This window comes from Dromaius novaehollandiae, chromosome 5, assembly GCF_036370855.1.
Source record: "Dromaius novaehollandiae isolate bDroNov1 chromosome 5, bDroNov1.hap1, whole genome shotgun sequence".
Lineage (NCBI taxonomy): Eukaryota > Metazoa > Chordata > Aves > Casuariiformes > Dromaiidae > Dromaius > Dromaius novaehollandiae.
In genome coordinates, this window is record NC_088102.1 from 72,636,949 (window position 1) to 72,653,932 (window position 16,984).

At 64.9% G+C, this 16,984-nt stretch overlaps 4 protein-coding genes across 7 annotated transcripts; 1 reads left to right on the forward strand and 3 right to left on the reverse strand.

Annotated features, from left to right (window-relative positions):
* Window positions 1-1,593: 1,593 nt before the first annotated feature.
* On the reverse strand, window positions 1,594-3,589 carry CDK2AP2 (cyclin dependent kinase 2 associated protein 2). The gene is made up of 4 exons (XM_064513339.1): window positions 3,015-3,589; window positions 2,733-2,833; window positions 2,526-2,658; window positions 1,594-1,941 (listed from the first exon to the last, which is right to left on the reverse strand). Exons 1-4 carry the CDS (start codon window positions 3,121-3,123, stop codon window positions 1,874-1,876), a joined length of 411 nt encoding a protein of 136 aa, XP_064369409.1. The 5' UTR covers window positions 3,124-3,589; the 3' UTR covers window positions 1,594-1,873.
* Window positions 3,590-4,199: 610 nt separating this feature from the next.
* CABP2 (calcium binding protein 2) lies at window positions 4,200-9,260 on the reverse strand. Of its 4 annotated transcripts, none has more exons than XM_064513342.1 (7): window positions 8,372-9,260; window positions 7,107-7,268; window positions 6,652-6,682; window positions 6,101-6,235; window positions 5,722-5,831; window positions 5,371-5,518; window positions 4,200-5,180 (listed from the first exon to the last, which is right to left on the reverse strand). In XM_064513342.1, exons 1-7 carry the CDS (start codon window positions 8,657-8,659, stop codon window positions 5,155-5,157), a joined length of 900 nt encoding a protein of 299 aa, XP_064369412.1. In that variant the 5' UTR covers window positions 8,660-9,260; the 3' UTR covers window positions 4,200-5,154. The 4 variants fall into 4 exon arrangements, with proteins under 4 accessions (XP_064369412.1, XP_064369411.1, XP_064369413.1 ...); XM_064513341.1 differs by having other exon boundaries at window positions 5,371-5,532; XM_064513343.1 differs by lacking the exon at window positions 8,372-9,260 and adding an exon at window positions 7,617-7,858 and having other exon boundaries at window positions 5,371-5,532.
* A 23-nt stretch (window positions 9,261-9,283) lies between these two features.
* Window positions 9,284-11,942, forward strand: NDUFV1 (NADH:ubiquinone oxidoreductase core subunit V1). Its single transcript, XM_064513340.1, has 10 exons — window positions 9,284-9,439; window positions 9,524-9,606; window positions 9,690-9,860; window positions 9,959-10,142; window positions 10,208-10,397; window positions 10,693-10,905; window positions 10,985-11,151; window positions 11,237-11,318; window positions 11,402-11,547; window positions 11,648-11,942. Exons 1-10 carry the CDS (start codon window positions 9,377-9,379, stop codon window positions 11,729-11,731), a joined length of 1,383 nt encoding a protein of 460 aa, XP_064369410.1. The 5' UTR covers window positions 9,284-9,376; the 3' UTR covers window positions 11,732-11,942.
* Window positions 11,943-13,025: 1,083 nt separating this feature from the next.
* NUDT8 (nudix hydrolase 8) lies at window positions 13,026-16,005 on the reverse strand. The gene is made up of 4 exons (XM_064513346.1): window positions 15,572-16,005; window positions 15,363-15,495; window positions 14,039-14,116; window positions 13,026-13,663 (listed from the first exon to the last, which is right to left on the reverse strand). Exons 1-4 carry the CDS (start codon window positions 15,793-15,795, stop codon window positions 13,442-13,444), a joined length of 657 nt encoding a protein of 218 aa, XP_064369416.1. The 5' UTR covers window positions 15,796-16,005; the 3' UTR covers window positions 13,026-13,441.
* Window positions 16,006-16,984: the final 979 nt, after the last annotated feature.

A 16,984-nucleotide genomic window follows, 5' to 3' on the forward strand; every position in this document is an offset into this window, starting at 1 on the left:
GAATCTTCTCTTCTCCAGGCTGAACAGCGCCAGCTCTCTTGGCTTCTCCTCACACAAGAGATGCTCCAGTCCCTTGATCATCTTTGTGGCCTTCGCTGGACTTGCTCCAGCAGCTCCATGTCTTTCTTGTCCTGGGGAGCCCAGACCTGGACCTAGCAGCGCAGATGTGGCCCCACCAGTGTGGAGTAGAGGGGAAGGATCCTGGCCACTCTCTTCCTAATGCAGCCCAGGATGCTGTTGGCCCATGGTCAGCCTAGTGTCCACCAGGACCCCCAGGTCCTTCTTTGCAAAGCTGCTCTCCAGCTGGTCGGTACCCAGCCTGTCCTGGTGCCTGGACTTATTCCTCCTCGGGAGCAGGACTGTGATTTTCCCTTTGCTGAACATCATGAGCTTCCTCTCTTGCCCATCTCTCCAGTCTGTCAAGGTCCCTCTGAATGGCAGCACAGCCCTCTGGGGTATCAGCCACTCCTCCCAGCTGTGTGTCATCTGTGAACTTTCTGAGGGTGCACTCTGTTCCATCATCGAGGTCACTAATGAAGACGCTGAATAGTACCAGACCCAGGATAAGCCCCAGGGATGCACAGCTCATGGCTGACCTCGCGCTGGACTTTGGGCCACCGATCGCAACCCTCTGAGCCCGACAGCTCAGCCAGGTTTCAATCCACCTCAGTGTCTATTTACTTAGTCCATACTTCCTCAGTTTGTCTTATGGGACAATGTCAAAAACCTCACCAAAATCGAGATAAACAGCATCCACTGCTCTGCCCTCAGCCGCCAAGCCCATCATCTCATTGTAGAAGGCTGTCAGGTTGTTCAGGCACAACTTCCCCTTCCTAAAGCCATGTGCCAACCACTCCTCCCTGCCTGTCCTGTCCTGCCCTGCCTAACCCTGCCTCTTCCTGCCCCACCACGCTCACTCTTGCCCCTGCCAGCACTGCCACAGCCATGACCTGGAAGCAGGTGCTGCCCCTACTTTTCCCCTAAGACATGTTCCTCACCAGTCCCCTCTGCCTCACTGCAGGGTTGACATGTCACCCACACCTCATAGCTCCAAGGGAGCGAAGATGTCCCAGCCCCATCGACCTGCAAAAAGGCCTTGTTCTCACTCCAAAAATAGCCCTGCCCTACAATTCCCTTTCCGCTCAGTGCTCCTCCTGCAGCCCTATCCCCGCCCTGCACACAGAAAGGACGCTGTGTCATCTCCACGTCCCCCAGCGTACAGGAGGCGAGCCAGGCACGTGGCTGACCCCACCACCGTTGAGCTATTCAGCCCCAAGGAGCAGACAGCAGCCACTCCCCGAGCGTGGGGCGCAGGCGGGACGCACGCAAGGGGGCAGCGTCATGTCTTCCTTGCCAAACCCTTTGCAGACTCCAGCACCTGGCCCATCAGCGGAGCCTGCAGAGTCATGCCACACACGCTGCTCGTCTCCTCCCAAAGCACAGGCCCGGGCTCCAGGAGAAGAGGCTCTCCCGACCCCAGACACGAGATTCAAGCTGTGCCAGCTCCTCCACCGCTTCCAGGCTGAACTGGGGGAGCAGCTAGTGCCACCTTGCCCAGAGCAGAGGAGACAAAGCACGAGGGCTGAAGGCAGATCAGAATCCCGACAATTTCCTTTATTTATAAAAACAAGCATTTATAAAGAGAGAAGAAAAGCCTTGGAGGTGCTCGCAGCACGCAGCAAAAGGCCGGCCTCCCAGCGCCGCCTGGCAGCAGGCAGCTGCCAAGGATGAGGTGGCCGTCAGGTAAAAAGGTCTGTACGGGGCAAAGGGAGAACCAGGCTCTCAAGACACTGATTGGTGGCAAGGTTCACAGGGGTGGGTGACCTCCAGGTCTTGGATGCTCGCGGATAGAAAGGTCCATAAAGAGTGGCCGTTACGTGCGTGCGTTGCGCTCTGTCTCCGCCAGGCACTCCCTCACCAGTGCCCGAGCGTGGATGATGCCTACGGGGAGAAGCACGAAGGACACCACACATCAGCCGAGCCCATAACGAAGGGTCAGTCCACCCGGGGGGGCTCCTGCTCTGCACGTCTCCCCCCTCCCAAGACGTTCAACACAGGGGTAGCAGGACCCGGTGGGGTAAGCAGAGCTGGGCTATACCCCTTCCTCTCCAACCCTGGGCGGGATGGAGGGACTCCTGCTGCTGTCACAGCAGCAGACCGTTGGCTCGGGCTTTCGACTTGAGACAAAACATCCCCTCTGTCCCCTCCAGCCCACTCAGCGGAGGGGAAGGGAGCGAACCACAAGAGGAGAACAGCTAATTAGCTCCCGTCTCCAATGCCAAGGGACACATGCCAGCAGGACGGCACCGCCAATGCGCCTGGCCCGGCAACAACATGACGCTGCATTTGCACTCGGAAGATAACAGCCTTTCGGACGCCCCGAGCGGCAAGCAGCTCGGGTCTGCCACAGGCTCAGCGGGCTTCGCAAGCGCGGGGGACTGCTTTCCCCTCCGCGCCGGCGGCCCCCTGCTGCCCGCACCCCTGCCAGCTGCCCCTCTCGGCCCCAAAAGCCGAGCGGCCCGTACCCCGTTTCAGCCGTTCCATGGCGCTCTTGCTGCCCGCGTAGGTGGGCCGGATCTCCTTGCCCATCTCCTCGATGACAGAGAGCAGATCCGTGTAGGTGCTCTGGGAGCCCTGCGAGCCCGGCGGCTTCATAGCCTGCGAGGGACGGAGGCAGAGGGGTGAGGGCGGCGCGGCGGCGCTGGCAGGGCCGCCCCGGCCCCGGCGCTCACCTGCACGTAGCCCATGGACGGCGGGCCGAAGTCATTGAAGAGGGGCCGGAAGGGGGCAGCGGCTCCAGGCACGGATCCGGACGGCGACGGGACACTCGTGGCTGGCGGGGGCGGGCAGAGAAAAGACTGGTTACCGGCGAACCGGCTGCCGCGGCCTCCCTCCCCCGCACCCACCCGCCGGGCGCGACTGCGGCATCCCGGTGCGCTCTCCCTCCCCCCGCCGCGGCGGGGCCGCTGCCCCGCGGCTTCCCGGTGGGGGGAGGGGGCGGGCGGGGCTCTCACCGGCGGGTGGGGCCCCCGGCCCGGGCGGGGCGGGGCTGGCGCTGCTGCTCGTGCTGGTGCCGGCGGCTCCGGGGGTGGCGGGGGCAGGTGCGATGGGCTTGTAGGACATCCCCGCCGGCGCGCGCCCTCCCGGCTCCCTGGCGCGCGGCGGCGGCGGCGGCTCCGGCGGCGCCGCGGGTTGGTGGGCGGCCCCCGCGCGCGCGCCGCCGATTGGCCGGCCGGCGCGGCGCCTCACGCCGATTGGGCGGCGCCGCTCACCCCCTCCGCAGTGATTGGCCGCGACTTCCCCCCCTCCCCTCCCCGCGCCGCGCCGGGACCCGGCGCCGCGGGCCGGCTGCTCGCCGCCGGTAAGAGCGGGCGGGTCTCCGAGGCCACGGGAGGCAGCACCGGCCCGGCGCGGCCCGGCGGGGGCGCCGCCTGAGCGCGATCCCGCGCGGCTCAGGCGCAGGCGCAGCCGCCGGCTCGGCTCCGCTCCGCTCCGCTGCGCAGGGCCCGGCGGGCGCCGCGCTCGCACCCGGCGTGGCCGCTCGCCCTGATGACGCCGCCGCCGCCTGCGCGCGCCGCCCCTCTGGCGTCACCACGTCGCCGCCCCCCCTCCCCTCCCCGTCACCGTGGAGACCCGTGGCGTCGGCTCCGCCCGGCGGCAGGAGCGCGGCCGCGCCGGGCCTTCTCCCGACCGCCGGGGCCGCGGCCTGAGGGGGGGACCTGCCTCCCGTCCCCCCACACACACCGGGGGCCTTGGCCCGGTGTCGGAGCGGGGCAGCCGCCCCTCCAGGCAGCCCGCCCCCTGCTGCGGCCGCTCCCTTCGAGGAGCCTACCCGGAGCTGGCTGCTGCGGCGACTCTCGGCCGCGGGAAGCTGAACTGCTGCTACTTCGGTTCAGCAGGAGTACAGCCAGGAGCGCCCAGCCGCCGTTTTCTGTTTTCGAAAGGGGCAAGGGTGAAAAATGAATAAATTGGTTTGGTTGAAAAGCCCCCAGCGGGGGAGCCCGAGAATGAAAGCAGAGGAGCCAGAATTCCCTCAGCTCAGGAGATACAAAACTACCCAGAAGCGTATGCAGCGCTAGGGGATCAGCTCACAGCTCAGCTCACCTCCCCCCACAGGCCTTCAGCCTGACTCTGAGCTAGCCCCGCTCGGTCCCCTGCCTTCCAGCAGCTGGTGGCCGGCCTTTGCCCAGCTTCCCACCTTCACTCAAACAGTAATGTTTTATTCTTGATTTCTTTCCTCAAGGGTTTCCCGTCAAAGAGGCTTAAGACCCGAAGAACATCCCTTGCTCTGGGGGTGAGACGACAGCATCTCCAAGGGCCTGTGCTGGCCGCAAACTCGGGTCTGGAAGCCAAGGGGTGCCTCTTCCACACAGGGCGGGACAGAGCAGAACACAAGGGTCTCGGGTAGATCCACACACAGGTGCATCTGGTCTGAGCAGAAACCACAATAACTAGTGCAGACAACTGGAAGGAGGCAGGCTCCAGGTCACGCTGTGAAGTTAGCCCTAAATCATGACATGGAGGTAGGGTCAGAGTGCAGGGTCAAGACTGAGGGGCTAGGGGTCAGCATTACAGTTGGATACAGGGGTCAAAATCAGGACGGCGTGGTGAGCCAGCACGGTTGGTGGGCAGGGATGGAAGGATCCAGTAGGTTGGAGCTGGACCACAGCTGTGGGGTAGGGGCTGAAGATGTTTCTAGGAGTTTATGGGAACAGCAAGCCAAGTTAAAGTTGGGGTGGGAAGCGGGGAGCTGCAGGGGTAGGAAACAGGACAAGAGGGGTTGGAAAGCAGGGAACTCAGAAAGGGAGAGAGATCAGAGCCATGCAGCGTAAACTGTCCAGCACAGAGATCAGGGCAAGAGCAGCCAAAGCCCTGCTGAGTCCGCATTGAAGGGGGGTTGGTGTGGACCCAGGCACGCTGCACCGCGTTTCGAGCTTGGCAGCAGGACAGGCGTGCGGCCAAGGATGAGGCTGAGCAAGTCCAGTGCTGAAGAAGTGAGGGCCTTGCCTAGGGCTTGGGCGTTGCATTGCCCCAATGCAGCCCGTGCTCCAGGAGTCCTCCCGTGCTGCAGACAGAGCTAGGAGTCTCCTCTGCGGCCCTCTCCTCTTTGTAAGGCATGGCAGGGCTCCTGTCCCATGTTGGCACGCGCTGCCTTCAGCGCGACATCATCCGCACAAACTCTGCCAGCAGAGAGCAACGCCTCAGGGACAATATCTGCCCACCTCTCCCCTCCCTTTCCAGCACTGGGAGAAGCCCCACTCCCACCTGATGGCCCCTCAAACCACCCTCCCCGAGCCAGGGCCACAATCCCACGTCGCAGCTCCCTCCCAGGCCTCCCTGCTGGGCCCCTGCCCCCTGCCCGTCCCATACCTTCGAAGTCCACCAGGCCGTCCCCATTGAGATCCACGTCCTTGAGGATCTCGTCCACCTCGCGGTAGTTGAGTTGCTGCCCCAAGAGTTTGCGCATAGCCTCCCGCAGCTCCGCAATGCTGATCTGCCCATCCCCATTGGTGTCGAACTGCGAGGGAAGTGCTGATGGCCACGGGCCACCACAGGCCACAGCTGCCTTTGGCACACTGCTAGCTTTCCCCCTCTACCTTGCTGTCTCCCTCAGCACCCGCACTGCCCACCCAAAGCATCCATGCCAACACCCTGGCCATTAGGCTCCCTGCCATGGCACCCACCTCCCCCACATCCAGCCATGCAGAGCCCTTCCCTCACCTCACGGAAGGCATCGCGCAGCTCCTTGATCCCGATCATGTCCGCTGTTTCTGCCAGCATCTTGGGGCCCATCAGCTCCACAAAATCGTCAAAATCCACCTTGCCACCCGCTGCAGGAGAAGGGAAGCATCAGCAGGAGCAGAAGCACAAGGGCCAGCTCCTGCCCCATGGGGTGTGACCCCCAACGGAGAGCGCAAGAAGCAGGTCTGGCTGCCAAGGAGGGAAGAGAGTGGTCCACACCAGGACCAGGCTCCTGCATAGGGGAAGAACAGAACAACCCCACCACGGTCCCTACGTGCCCCTGCCAGAGAAAGGGCAGAGAGGAAGGTCTGGGCAAGGTGATCACCCCCCAGGGTCCAGATGCACCCCTGGCACGTACTGATCTGCTGCGACAGCTCAATGAGCTCCATCTCGGTGGGCATGTACCCCATGGTCCGCATGCACTCGCCCAGGTCCTTGTAGCTGATGTACCCGTCATGGTCCTTGTCGAACTCCCGGAAGGCCTGCTTCAGCTCTGGGCACAGGGCAGAGTCGCAATTACAGCCCTGGCCACCGCACGCCCACAGCCGGGGGGAACAGCACCCAGCTCTGCCCCGTGGTATGCCCCTTCCCTCTGGTACCGCGGGGCCCGCAGAGCTGCCCTCCTCCACCGAGCTGCCCTCCTCCACAGCGCTCTGCCAGCCACTCCGAGGGATGGGAGGGACAGTCCCACACTCCCAGGCAGTGGGGAATGCCCACCAACCCAGGGGGCTGGGACCGAGCCCGTGGTCCACAGCAGCCCACGAGGGAGTGCCCGCTTCCCACCCTTTTAGCAGCTGGGGCTACCCCAGCTCCGGGCCTGGGTTACCCCAGTGGGCTGCTCTTGCAAGGCAGTGCATCCCTGCAAGGGCTCGGATGGGGTCAGCCATGGGGCACTGCCCTATGCTTTACCTTCGATCTCTTCCGGCCGCAGCTCTCGGTCCTAGGGAAGAAGCAGGAAGAGTAAAAGGACGGGCCCTATTGCAAGCCCTTGTCCCCATGGCTCCCCTCCCCAGCTGCACAGTCCCCACCGTGCTGCCGTGGGGCCACGGGGCAGAGGAGCAACGGGTGCTGCGGGGGCACAGCAGGCAATCCTCTGGGACCCTGCAGCTGCGGGGCTGGGGGACAGGAGGGGAGCTGGGGGCACAAGAGCTGGCGCAGCAAACGCAGGGCACAGGGGCTGGCGTGGCACAGACAGCAGCACCCCAACGTGGCACCCAGAAACGGCACGGTCGCAAGACCAAGGGGTGGCACCATTAAGACAGGTTCAGCTACAGACAGGGAGACGCGGGAGGGCGCAGGGGCAGGACAGGCAGAGGGTGAAGGGGACCCGGGGCATGGCTGGGCCATGGCCGTGCTCTGTGTACCAGCTGGGTGATGGCGATGCTCTGGCGGAGGAAGATGCAGGCTGGCCCCACCAGCCCGTGCAGCACTGAGTAGTTCTGCAGTGGAGGCGACTGCGCGGCCTCTGCCAGCTCGTCAGGGTCTTGGGGGCCTGAGGCCGGGCAGCTGGAGTGCTGCTTCCCATCCTGGAGGCAGGGCAGGCCGTTAGCAGAAAGGAGGGCTGCCCCATGGTGCCAGAGCCTCCCTGGGGGCTGAGGGGGCAGCCCTGGGGGGCTAAAGGCAGCCCAGGGAAGGCAGGCTGCCCTCTGACCCTGCGTGGACTCCTGCTGAGAGCAACACCAGCAAGAAACGCCCACGTTACAGGCTCTGCGCAGGGCTCGCCACCCTCCCGCCAGCACCTCAGCACTTCCCCCCAGCACTCCCGGTCTCATCCTGCCTGTCGGCTCCCCGGGGCCAGCGCGGGAGCCCTGGTGAGGGTGGGATGAGGCCGGAGCATGGCGGGGATGCTCCCCACGCGCTGGGCCAGGCCTTACCTTGGATAGCCTCCTCTCAGGGGTCTTGGTGCAGTTGCCCATGGCTGGCGGCTCCCCCCGCGCCACAGGGCATGCCTAGCCCCGGGGGGCCGGCTGGCGCAGTCCTTGGGGCTGGCACTCTGGCCAGGACAAGCCAGGACTGGGTTTTTTATAGTAACAGTGGCTGCGTGGGGATTTGAGGTTTTTATTGAATATCTCTGGATATGCAGGGCAGGCGGGAGGGGGGGAGACACGCACCCGCGCGCGCTCACACACACACACATAATCCCCAGGATTATTCCCTGCTCGGCCATGCCGCTCCAGATGTGGGGAGCCACCCAGCTGTTCCCCTCCTGCCCAGCCCCCTGCCCGCAGGGGCGGTCTTGGCCCCCAGGGCGGCCGGTGTGCCCCAGCCCCCTCCACCTCCCCCCCATCGGCACGCAGCCCTGATCTCCCATGACAGCGATGGCGGCAAAATCTCTCCCTTGCTGCCTCATCGCACCGCCCCCGCGAGCAGGCCCACGCCATGGCAAGCGTGGAGGCGATGCCCCACCAGATGTGATCGGGGAGCCCGGCGCCCTGCAAGCGATGCTGGCGCATGGGGGCATACCTGGCAGCCCCCAAAATGGGGGGGGGGGGGCTCGCTATTCAGCACTGCACCCCCTGCTCACTTGGCTTTGCCCTCCATCCCTGCCATGCTGCTCTTTTTCCCCAGCTGGGCGTCCCCACGCCTCCCCTGGCCCATAACCCAGGCCGCTCACCCCAACATGGGTTACCTGCCCGGGGGCGGAGGGCACCTCGGGCCCCGCGTCCTCAGCGGCCGAAGGATGATCCTCGGGAAATGGGCTGCACTCGCCAGGCGACCCGCTGCGGCGCTTGGCGCTGGCAGCTGTGCGGGGGCCTATCTGCTGCCCCCCGGGCCGTGGGGCCTGGCGGAGGCCGCAGCCACCCCTCTTGCCAGCGCCATGCCCCCCATCCTTGCACCGGCGGGAGGCGGGCAGCACCGCGCGAGCGGCCGAGCTTTCGGCGCTCGGCTGCCGCGGCCTCTGGAAGAAGAAGAACATGCCTCAGCCGGTGCAGCCTGCCACGCGCCCCTTCTCCCCAGCCACCCCCTTCGCTGGCCCTCCGCTCCCCACTGCCGTGTGGCGCGACACCAGCCCAGACCTCTGCCGCTGCCCGCCCCGAATCCGATTCCCCCATTCCCAGGAGTGAGATTGCAGCGGCGGGGGAAACCAGATCTGCCAGGGTGGACACACGACCCGGAGGGAGCCGTCTGCACCGGCTGCAACAGTGACACCGGGTGACACGATCCCAGGCGGCCCGAAACTGGAGCACCGACGGCACGAGGCGGGGGGGGAGGTGAGGTGGGCAGCGCTGCCGCGACGGGTGGGTTGCGGGGACAGAGCCGCCCTGATGGGGACATGACAGGGACAGACATGGGCCCAGCCTGGGGGCAGCGCTGCCCCAACGGGAGGGTTGTGGGGATGGACGGAGGCAGCGCTGCCCCGACGGGAGGGTTGTGGGGATGGACGTCGGCCCAGCCCGGGGACAGCGCTGCCCCGGCGGGACGCACAGAGGCGGCGCTGCCCCGACGGCAGGGCGCAGGGACGGACGCGGGCCTGGGCCGCGCCGCCGCTTCGCCCCCCCCCACTCCAACGCGCGCGCGCGCGCGCGCGCGCGGCGGCGGTGACGTCACGGCAGCGCCGCGGACGTCACGGCGGCGCCGTCCGGCTGGTGACGCGAAGGGGCGGCTGAAGGTGACGGGCGGAGCGCGCGCCGCCATGGCCGCCCGGCAGCTGCTGGCGCTGCGGCGCCTCCCCGCCGCCGCCGCCGCCACCTTCTCGGTGAGGGGGGCCGGGGGCCGGGGGGAGCGGGGCCGGTGCTGGTGCTGGTGCTGAGGCCGGTGCTGAGGCCGTGTCTCCCGGCAGACGGCGCCCAAGAAGACGCAGTTCGGGTCGCTGCGGGACGAGGACCGGATCTTCACCAACCTCTACGGGCGGCACGACTGGAGGTGAGCGCCGGGGGGAGGGGGGGCGGCCCGCGGGGGTGGCCCGGGGCGCCGCCGTGCGACGGGCTGCTGTGCTGTGCCCGCAGGCTGCAGGGTGCCCTGAGCCGCGGCGACTGGTACAAGACCAAGGAGATCCTGCTCAAGGGGGTGGACTGGATCCTCAACGAGATCAAGACGTCAGGGCTGCGGGGCCGCGGCGGGGCCGGCTTCCCCACCGGCCTCAAGTGGAGCTTCATGAACAAGCCCCCCGATGGCAGGTGAGGCTGGGCCAGGCTGCCCCGTCCCGGCGGGGAAGGGGCCGAGGCCTGTGGGGTGCCAACAAGGAGAGGGGTGCGTGATGGGTTCTCGCTTGCAGGCCAAAGTACCTAGTCGTGAACGCGGACGAGGGGGAGCCGGGCACGTGCAAGGACCGCGAGATCATGCGGCACGACCCACACAAGCTGGTGGAGGGTTGCCTTGTGGCGGGGCGAGCCATGGGGGCCCGCGCCGCCTATATCTACATCCGCGGGGAGTTCTATAACGAAGCCTCCAACCTGCAGGTGAGCGACGAGACGCGGGCGGTGGGGCGGTGGGGAGAGTGCCTCGCTGACCATCCCATCTGCAGGTGGCCATCAGAGAGGCCTACGAGGCCGGGCTGCTGGGGCAGGACGCCTGCGGCTCGGGCTATGCTTTCGACGTGTTTGTGGTACGGGGCGCTGGGGCCTACATCTGCGGGGAGGAGACGGCCCTGATCGAATCCATCGAGGGCAAGCAGGGCAAGCCGCGCCTGAAGCCACCGTTCCCTGCAGATGTGGGTATGTTCCCAGCCCCATTCCCCTACTTCTGCCCTGAGAGCTAGCGAGTGTGGGCTGTTTCTCCTTGCTCACATGCCACAACGGAGGCCTCCTGCTGCTCTCAGCAGCTTGAACCTATTCCTAGGCAAATGGTGCCAGTTGAGAGAAAAGGGGCTGGAGGAAATGACCGTGACCATGGCCAAAAATGGTTGTCCTTGGGCAGCTGTCTTGCAGCTTGAGGCTCTGCTGTTGCAGGAACAAAGTGACTGACGCACTCTGAGCAGATGCAGCCTTTGTGAGCTTCTCCTGCTTCCAGGTGTGTTTGGGTGTCCCACCACGGTGGCCAACGTGGAGACTGTGGCAGTGTCCCCCACCATCTGCCGGCGGGGAGGGGCCTGGTTTGCTAGCTTCGGGCGTGAACGTAACTCCGGCACGAAGCTGTTCAATATCTCCGGCCACGTCAACAACCCGTGTACGGTGGAAGAGGAGATGTCAGTGCCCCTGAAGGAGCTCATTGAGAAGCACGCAGGTGAGGTGCAATGGGCTAGCCTGCAGAGGGGCACAGGGCTGGCTCTCAGCTGTCCTCAGCTCGTCCCCTTCTCTGCCAGGGGGTGTCCGCGGGGGTTGGGACAACCTGCTGGCTGTGATCCCGGGAGGCTCCTCCACGCCGCTCCTCCCCAAATCGGTATGTGAGACTGTGCTGATGGACTTCGATGCTCTGGTGCAGGCGCAGAGTGGGCTTGGCACAGCTGCTGTGATTGTCATGGACAAATCGGTAAGGGACAGTTTCCCTCCCTGGTCCCCCACGTGCCCCGGCAGGGCCAGGAAAGGCACTCAGCATCTGCTCCTTCCTCCCCTAGACTGACGTTGTTAAAGCTATCGCCCGCCTCATCGAGTTTTACAAGCACGAGAGCTGCGGGCAGTGCACCCCGTGCCGAGAAGGTGAGCACGGGGCCGTGCCGGGTGGTGAGGCCACAGGGCAGCAGCCGCGCTGCAGGGTTATCGCAGCTTTTCTCTTTCCGCAGGCGTCGACTGGATGAACAAAGTCATGGCACGGTTCGTGCAGGGTAATGCGCAGGTAGCAGAGATCGACGCGCTGTGGGAGATCAGCAAGCAGATTGAGGGCCATACCATCTGTGCGCTGGGTGATGGGGCTGCCTGGCCCGTGCAGGTAAGGGATTTGGGCTGGGGCTAGCCCCAGGAGCAGGATGTTGGGGGACAGCAGTGTTATCCTGCCTGGCTGACTCCATCCGCTCATTTGCTCTATACAGGGCCTCATCCGTCACTTCCGCCCAGAGCTGGAGGAGAGGATGCGACGCTACGAGGAGGCCAAAGCTCGGGTGGCATCAGCCTAAGGACAAAGTGGCATAGACTGGGAGCAGTGCAGGCTGCGTTCCCTCTGGAGGACCCCTGCCTGCAGGCAGACAGGACCACTGACACCCGTGGCCCTGCTTTTTCCTGCTAGTGAGCATTTGTCGTGTGTGAGTGGCTCCCTGCAGCCGCTCGTGGGGTAGTGGGACTCTACTCCCTTGCTGGTGGGTTCCTCAATAAACACTGCTGTGCTCACAGGCTCTTTTCTTTGTGCAAATAGAGGCTGCAGTTGTAAAAATCATAGCAGCTTTGGTGGGAAGGGACTGCCAGAGGGCTCTTGGTCCAGCCTCCCCTCGGAGTAGGACCACCCCAGCACTGGATCAGGGTGGCCGTGGCTTTACCACGTTTGGAAACCCCCCCAGGCTCTCCATGGAAATCCGGGCTCTCTGTGCCTGGTCCCAGAGCTGCACAGCCCCCTCCTGGGGAAGAAGTTTATCCTAAAGCTCATCCTGAAACTCCCAAGCCGTAAGTCATGGCTGTAGCCCCCACTGGAGCAGCTGTTGCTCCTGCAAAGTTTGGCTCTGTTGCTTTTATCATGGCTCACGCGCTGCCATCCCCAAGTGCTGCCTAATGGCTCCAGCGCTCACTCCAGCCTTCCTCTGCCTGGCCCAAGTGAGCGGCAGTGCTGCCCTAAGGCCTTGGAGGTGCTCCTGCCCATCTGCCTCATGCTGGTGTTGGCAGCAGGTTGCCATGAGGGAGCTGGAGCTGCTGCTGGCCGTGCAGTTGGCTCTCCATGCTTCTCTTGTTTCCAGCTGTTTGACTACTTAATATCTTATGAGGGAAGCTCCCTTTTGGAAGAAACAAGTGAAATGTTGCTAAAGCTTTTCCAAAGCAGCTTAAAGCTGGGTTTTTCTTTAAAAAGGAGGTGTCTTTCACACATCGTTTTATTAAACGACTTGGTCACAGCCTTCCTCTACGCCCAACTCCTTTGCTTCTTCCCCGTATTTAGCTGGTGCATACTGATTCTGGTCCCAGGTAGGTCCCACCAAGGTGCCTAGACCAGCAGTCACTGCTCTGTGGCTCAGTGCCTTCCTACAGACTTTTAAAAAGTCAGCTGCTCCCATGTTTGCTGAGAGGAGTACTGGTGGAAGCTGAGCACTGTCATCCTCCAGGGCCTCCATAACTGCTTGGGGCTTCTCCTGCTGACGTTGCTAATGATGGGAGAGACACCCCTCCACCTTGGTCTGAGAGCTGAGCTCACTGCTCCCCTGCGGTGCTGGCACAGAAGGGCCCCCCCCCCCCCCCCGCTTCAAGATTTGGAGGCTGTGACACAAGCGGTTTAAAACATTGTACTTTACTTTGCTAAATCACAAGGTGTGACATCAACCATGGGCACAGGCCTGCTGGAGCCCCGTGGCAAAGGGCTGGCAGCACCATGGATGGGAGACAGTGGAGCCGGCTCCTGGGCTGCCCTGGTTTCCCAGCAGCAGCCTCCTGCTAATCAGGAGCATGCAGCGAGCGTGTCCTAGAGGTGCCCAAAGGCCCCGGAGGAATAAAACAGCAGCACAGACGAGCCCCTCAGAAAAGTCCGTCTGTACAGGCTCTGCATCAGCCACCACTGGCCCACATCCCAGGCCTGCGAGCACTTTGCAAAGCCCACCATCCACCCCAGTAGCCTGCCGTATCCCCTCCCTCTGCCTCCCGACTCAGGACTGAGCCCTCCCTGCTAACAGAGGAGCAGGGTGGCAGGGGGCTCAGCGGTCACCAGTCACCCGTGTCTTCCTGTGGTAGAGGTCAGGCGCCAGCAGCTCCAGCGTCAGCTCAGTGATGATGGCCGTGAGCCCCCACACCTTGTAAGGCCCATTGAGGAAGACAGGCAGTGTGTAGCTGTAGCGGCCCTTGGAGCGGAAGTGGGTGTAGCCCTGGTTCTCCGTCTGCAGCAGGTGAGCCACGGGGACGGTGAAGACCTCCTCAACCTGGGCACAGAGACACGTAGGAGACAGTTGTGCTGCCTTGCCCAGGGTCACCTCCTTGCAGCAGACCCCACGCAGGCCAGCTGGCAAGTCTGGGTATGTGGCTACCAGGGGCTGGGAAGGGATCCAAAACAGCTTTCCCAGGAGAGAGCTCAGAAATGGGGGAGGTCCCTCATCCCACTGCCGTTTCTGGGTTTCAGGGAGGCTGACGAGGAGCTGGCTGGAAAGCTGCTTGGTGCTGGGGTGGCCAGTGGGGCGGGGGGACTGGGAGAGCAGAAGTGCCCTTCAGCAGGCGGCACGTGCATGCCTGGCCAGCACCAAGGCAAGCCCTAAGCGAGCAGAGTCACGTGGGACAAGGGCCACTGGGGCATCACCCACCTCCTGGGGGTTGGGCATAAGAGTCAGGTCCTCCAACGGCCCCAGGTTCGCAAGGACGGGAGCCACCATCATTCCCCGCTGGAAGGAAGTGCAACCGGACAGCAGCAATGATGCCAGTGCCAAACCCCCTCCCTGAGATGCCACCCTGCCGGCCAGGGGCCCTCCCACACCCGTCTGGTACCAGCGCCATGTCCCCAGTACCCCAGGCCCCTGTCCCTGTAATCCTGCACCCTAGTCCCCAACACCCCCATCTCCCACCCTACGTCCCCATCATCCTAACTTCATCCCCAAACACCCATGTCCCTGTCGCCCGCACCCCACCCCTCGACACCCATCAGCCATGTCCCTTGCCACCCAACACCCTGCCCCCCAGACACCCCATCCTCTGTCCGCACACGGTGCCCCATGTCCCTGCCACCCCAAACCCAGACACCCCTGAGTCCCATGTCCCCTGTTCCTCAGTCCCCAGTCTCTCATGCCCCTGTTGCCCTGTCCCCAGATACCCCATGTCCCTGCCACCCCAAACCCAGACACCCCTGAGTCCCATGTCCCCTGTTCCTTAGTCCCCAGTCTCTCATGCCCCTGTTGCCCTGTCCCCAGATACCCCATGTCCCTGGTGCCCCTGTTGCCCTGTCCCCAGGCTGCCCATATAACTGTGTCCCTGCCACCCCACCCCCAGGCACCCCATGTCCCTGCTACCCCATGTCCCCAGACCCCTCCACCTGTGTCCTTGTCACCCAGACACACCTGCGCCCCATGTTCTTGTCACCCCAGCCACAGACACCCTGTGTCCCTGTCACCTTGTCCCCAGACACCCCGTGTCCATGGTGTCCCTGTCACCTTGTCCCCAGACACCTTGTGTCCCTGTCACCCTATCCCTAGACACCCCGTGTCCCTGCTACCCCATGTCCCCGACCCACCCGCCTGTGTCCCTGTCACCCAGACACCCCTGCACCCCATGTCCTTGTCACCCCAGCCACAGACACCCCATGTCCCTGTCTCCTTGTCCCCAGACCCCCACCTTTGTCCTTGTCATCCAGACACCCCTGTGCCCCATGTCCTTGTCACTCCATCCACAGACAACCTGTATCCATGGTGTCCCTGTCCCCAGACACCCTGTGTCCCTATTGCCTTGTCCCCCGACACCCCGCCTATGTCCCTGTCACACAGACACCCCTGTGCCCCTTGTCCTTGTCACCGTGTCCCCAGACACCCTGTGCCCGTGGTGTCCCTGTCACCTTGTCCCCAGGCCCCCCCGCCTGTGCCCCTGTCGCCCCGGGCCCAGCCCCCTGCGTCCCTGTCCCCTGGGCTCCGCCGCCGCTACCCGGTCGGGTACGGCCCGCAGGAGGCCCCAGACGCGCTCGGGGTCCAGGGCCAGGCCCAGCTCCTCCCGCGTCTCCCGCAGCGCCGTGGCCACCGCGTCGCCGTCCGCCGGGTCGCGCTTGCCGCCGGGGAAGCTGCAAGAGCCCAGGCGCGCCCGTGAGCGCCCCGCCGCCCCCCGCCGCCCCGCGCCGCCGCGGGCCCCGGCGCTACCTCACGTCGCCGCTGTGGGCGCCGCCCAGGGCGCGGGAGCGCAGCGTGAAGAGCAGCGCGGGGCGGCCGCGCACGGCGCACAGCGGCACAAGCACCGCCGCCGCCGCCGCCGCCGCCCCGCGCCCCGCCGCCGCCGCCGCCGCCGCCAGCTGCGCCCGGCACCGCCGCTCGCTGCCGCCGCTCAGGTACCCGCGCGCCGCCGCCGCGCCGCCGGGCCCCAGCATGGCGCCGCCGGGGGCGGCCGAGCTGCCTGCGGGGCCCTTCCGGGGCGGCCCCGCCCGCCGCCAGCGCGGGGGGGCGGCCAGGCCCGGCCGGGGGACGCGTCCGCCCCTCGTGCTTCCCGCCAGCGCCGCGGGCCCCCGAGGACCCCGTTCCGCCAGGTGCGAGACCCTCCTGCCAGCTGTGCACCCCAACTTGCCGGTAGTACATCCACCCCGCCCTGCCTCTGTTGTGCATCCCCTCCCACCTTGTCTTTGCGGGGAGGCGACACCCGAGCGGCCACCAACTATTAGGTTTCTCCCTCGGTTCCGGGCGATCACATCCCTGAAATTGAGCCGCCTGTTCTTGCGCCGCGGGTACCGACAGACACCAAATCAAGCTCTGGCGGCTGCCCGGGTAGCCTTACAGTATCACTTTCCCGCATGGACCCTGCCCCGGCCCACTTCAGTGGCTTGCAATTATTCAATAGCCATCAGCAAGCCGCTTGTGATTCCCCCACCATGGCTGCTGGTGGCCCCACTGGTATTTGGGGCAATTTGGGGCAACGCCCTGGGAAGTGCCAGCTCTCCTTATCTCCAGTGTTTTGACAGAGGCAAAGACAACAGAGAGACACAGTCTCCATGGTGGTGGCATCTGAGCCTCGGCCAGGTGAAGCCCTGGCTTCCCTCATCTGGTGCTGGGATGCTCCTGCTCTGGGCAGAAGGCTGGACCGCAGCTCTCCAGCAGTCTTTCCCCCCAGCGCTGGGGGGTGGGCTGCAGCGCTGCTCCCCCCGTGCACCCTCCCCTGTCCTCACGAGGGCCAACACAGCTTCAGAAGAGACCACACGAAGCCTCAGATCAAGGCTAGCGCGGCGCTGTCCTGGCTCTTCCACCGTTTCCTGCACGACCCCATCAAGACAGGGTGGCTGAGGTCTTGCAGAAGCCACGAGAGCTTCGGGTTTATTCACCCCGCGCTAGGCCATTTCCAGCCCGGTGGGACAAATGCAGATTTGCATCACTGCAGCCGCAACCTTTCCTGACCCTGCAATGCTCCAAGCTGCCACAGCACCCAGCCGTGGTGAGCTGCAACCCAGGCACCGGTGTCTCAACCACCGCAGGTCCCGCTCTTCACAGCGAGTCCCAGTCAGCTCCAGGGCGCAAACGCTCCAACGTCATTTTGTGACTTATTTTACCGCCATCAGCCATGTGAGCCAG

Excerpts from the sequence above, each read along its gene's own strand:
- CDK2AP2 (XM_064513339.1), bottom strand. The coding sequence starts at position 3,123 with ATGTCCTACAAGCCCATCGCACCTGCCCCCGCCACCCCCGGAGCCGCC. Across the intron at positions 2,659-2,732 it reads CGTCCATGGGCTACGTGCAG|GCTATGAAGCCGCCGGGCTC; the intron begins GTGAGCGCCGGG and ends CGTCCCTCGCAG. Across the intron at positions 1,942-2,525 it reads CATGGAACGGCTGAAACGGG|GCATCATCCACGCTCGGGCA; the intron begins GTACGGGCCGCT and ends TTCTCCCCGTAG.
- CABP2 (XM_064513341.1), bottom strand. The coding sequence starts at position 8,659 with ATGTTCTTCTTCTTCCAGAGGCCGCGGCAGCCGAGCGCCGAAAGCTCG. Across the intron at positions 6,236-6,651 it reads GCGGCCGGAAGAGATCGAAG|AGCTGAAGCAGGCCTTCCGG; the intron begins GTAAAGCATAGG and ends CCCTGTGCCCAG. Across the intron at positions 5,533-5,721 it reads TGCGCGATGCCTTCCGTGAG|CACTTCCCTCGCAGTTCGAC; the intron begins GTGAGGGAAGGG and ends CGTGGCCATCAG.
- NDUFV1 (XM_064513340.1), top strand. The coding sequence starts at position 9,377 with ATGGCCGCCCGGCAGCTGCTGGCGCTGCGGCGCCTCCCCGCCGCCGCC. Across the intron at positions 10,906-10,984 it reads GCTCATTGAGAAGCACGCAG|GGGGTGTCCGCGGGGGTTGG; the intron begins GTGAGGTGCAAT and ends CTTCTCTGCCAG. Across the intron at positions 11,319-11,401 it reads GTGCACCCCGTGCCGAGAAG|GCGTCGACTGGATGAACAAA; the intron begins GTGAGCACGGGG and ends CTCTTTCCGCAG.
- NUDT8 (XM_064513346.1), bottom strand. The coding sequence starts at position 15,795 with ATGCTGGGGCCCGGCGGCGCGGCGGCGGCGCGCGGGTACCTGAGCGGC. Across the intron at positions 14,117-15,362 it reads TGCGGGCCGTACCCGACCGG|CGGGGAATGATGGTGGCTCC; the intron begins GTAGCGGCGGCG and ends ACTTCCTTCCAG. Across the intron at positions 13,664-14,038 it reads TTATGCCCAACCCCCAGGAG|GTTGAGGAGGTCTTCACCGT; the intron begins GTGGGTGATGCC and ends CTCTGTGCCCAG.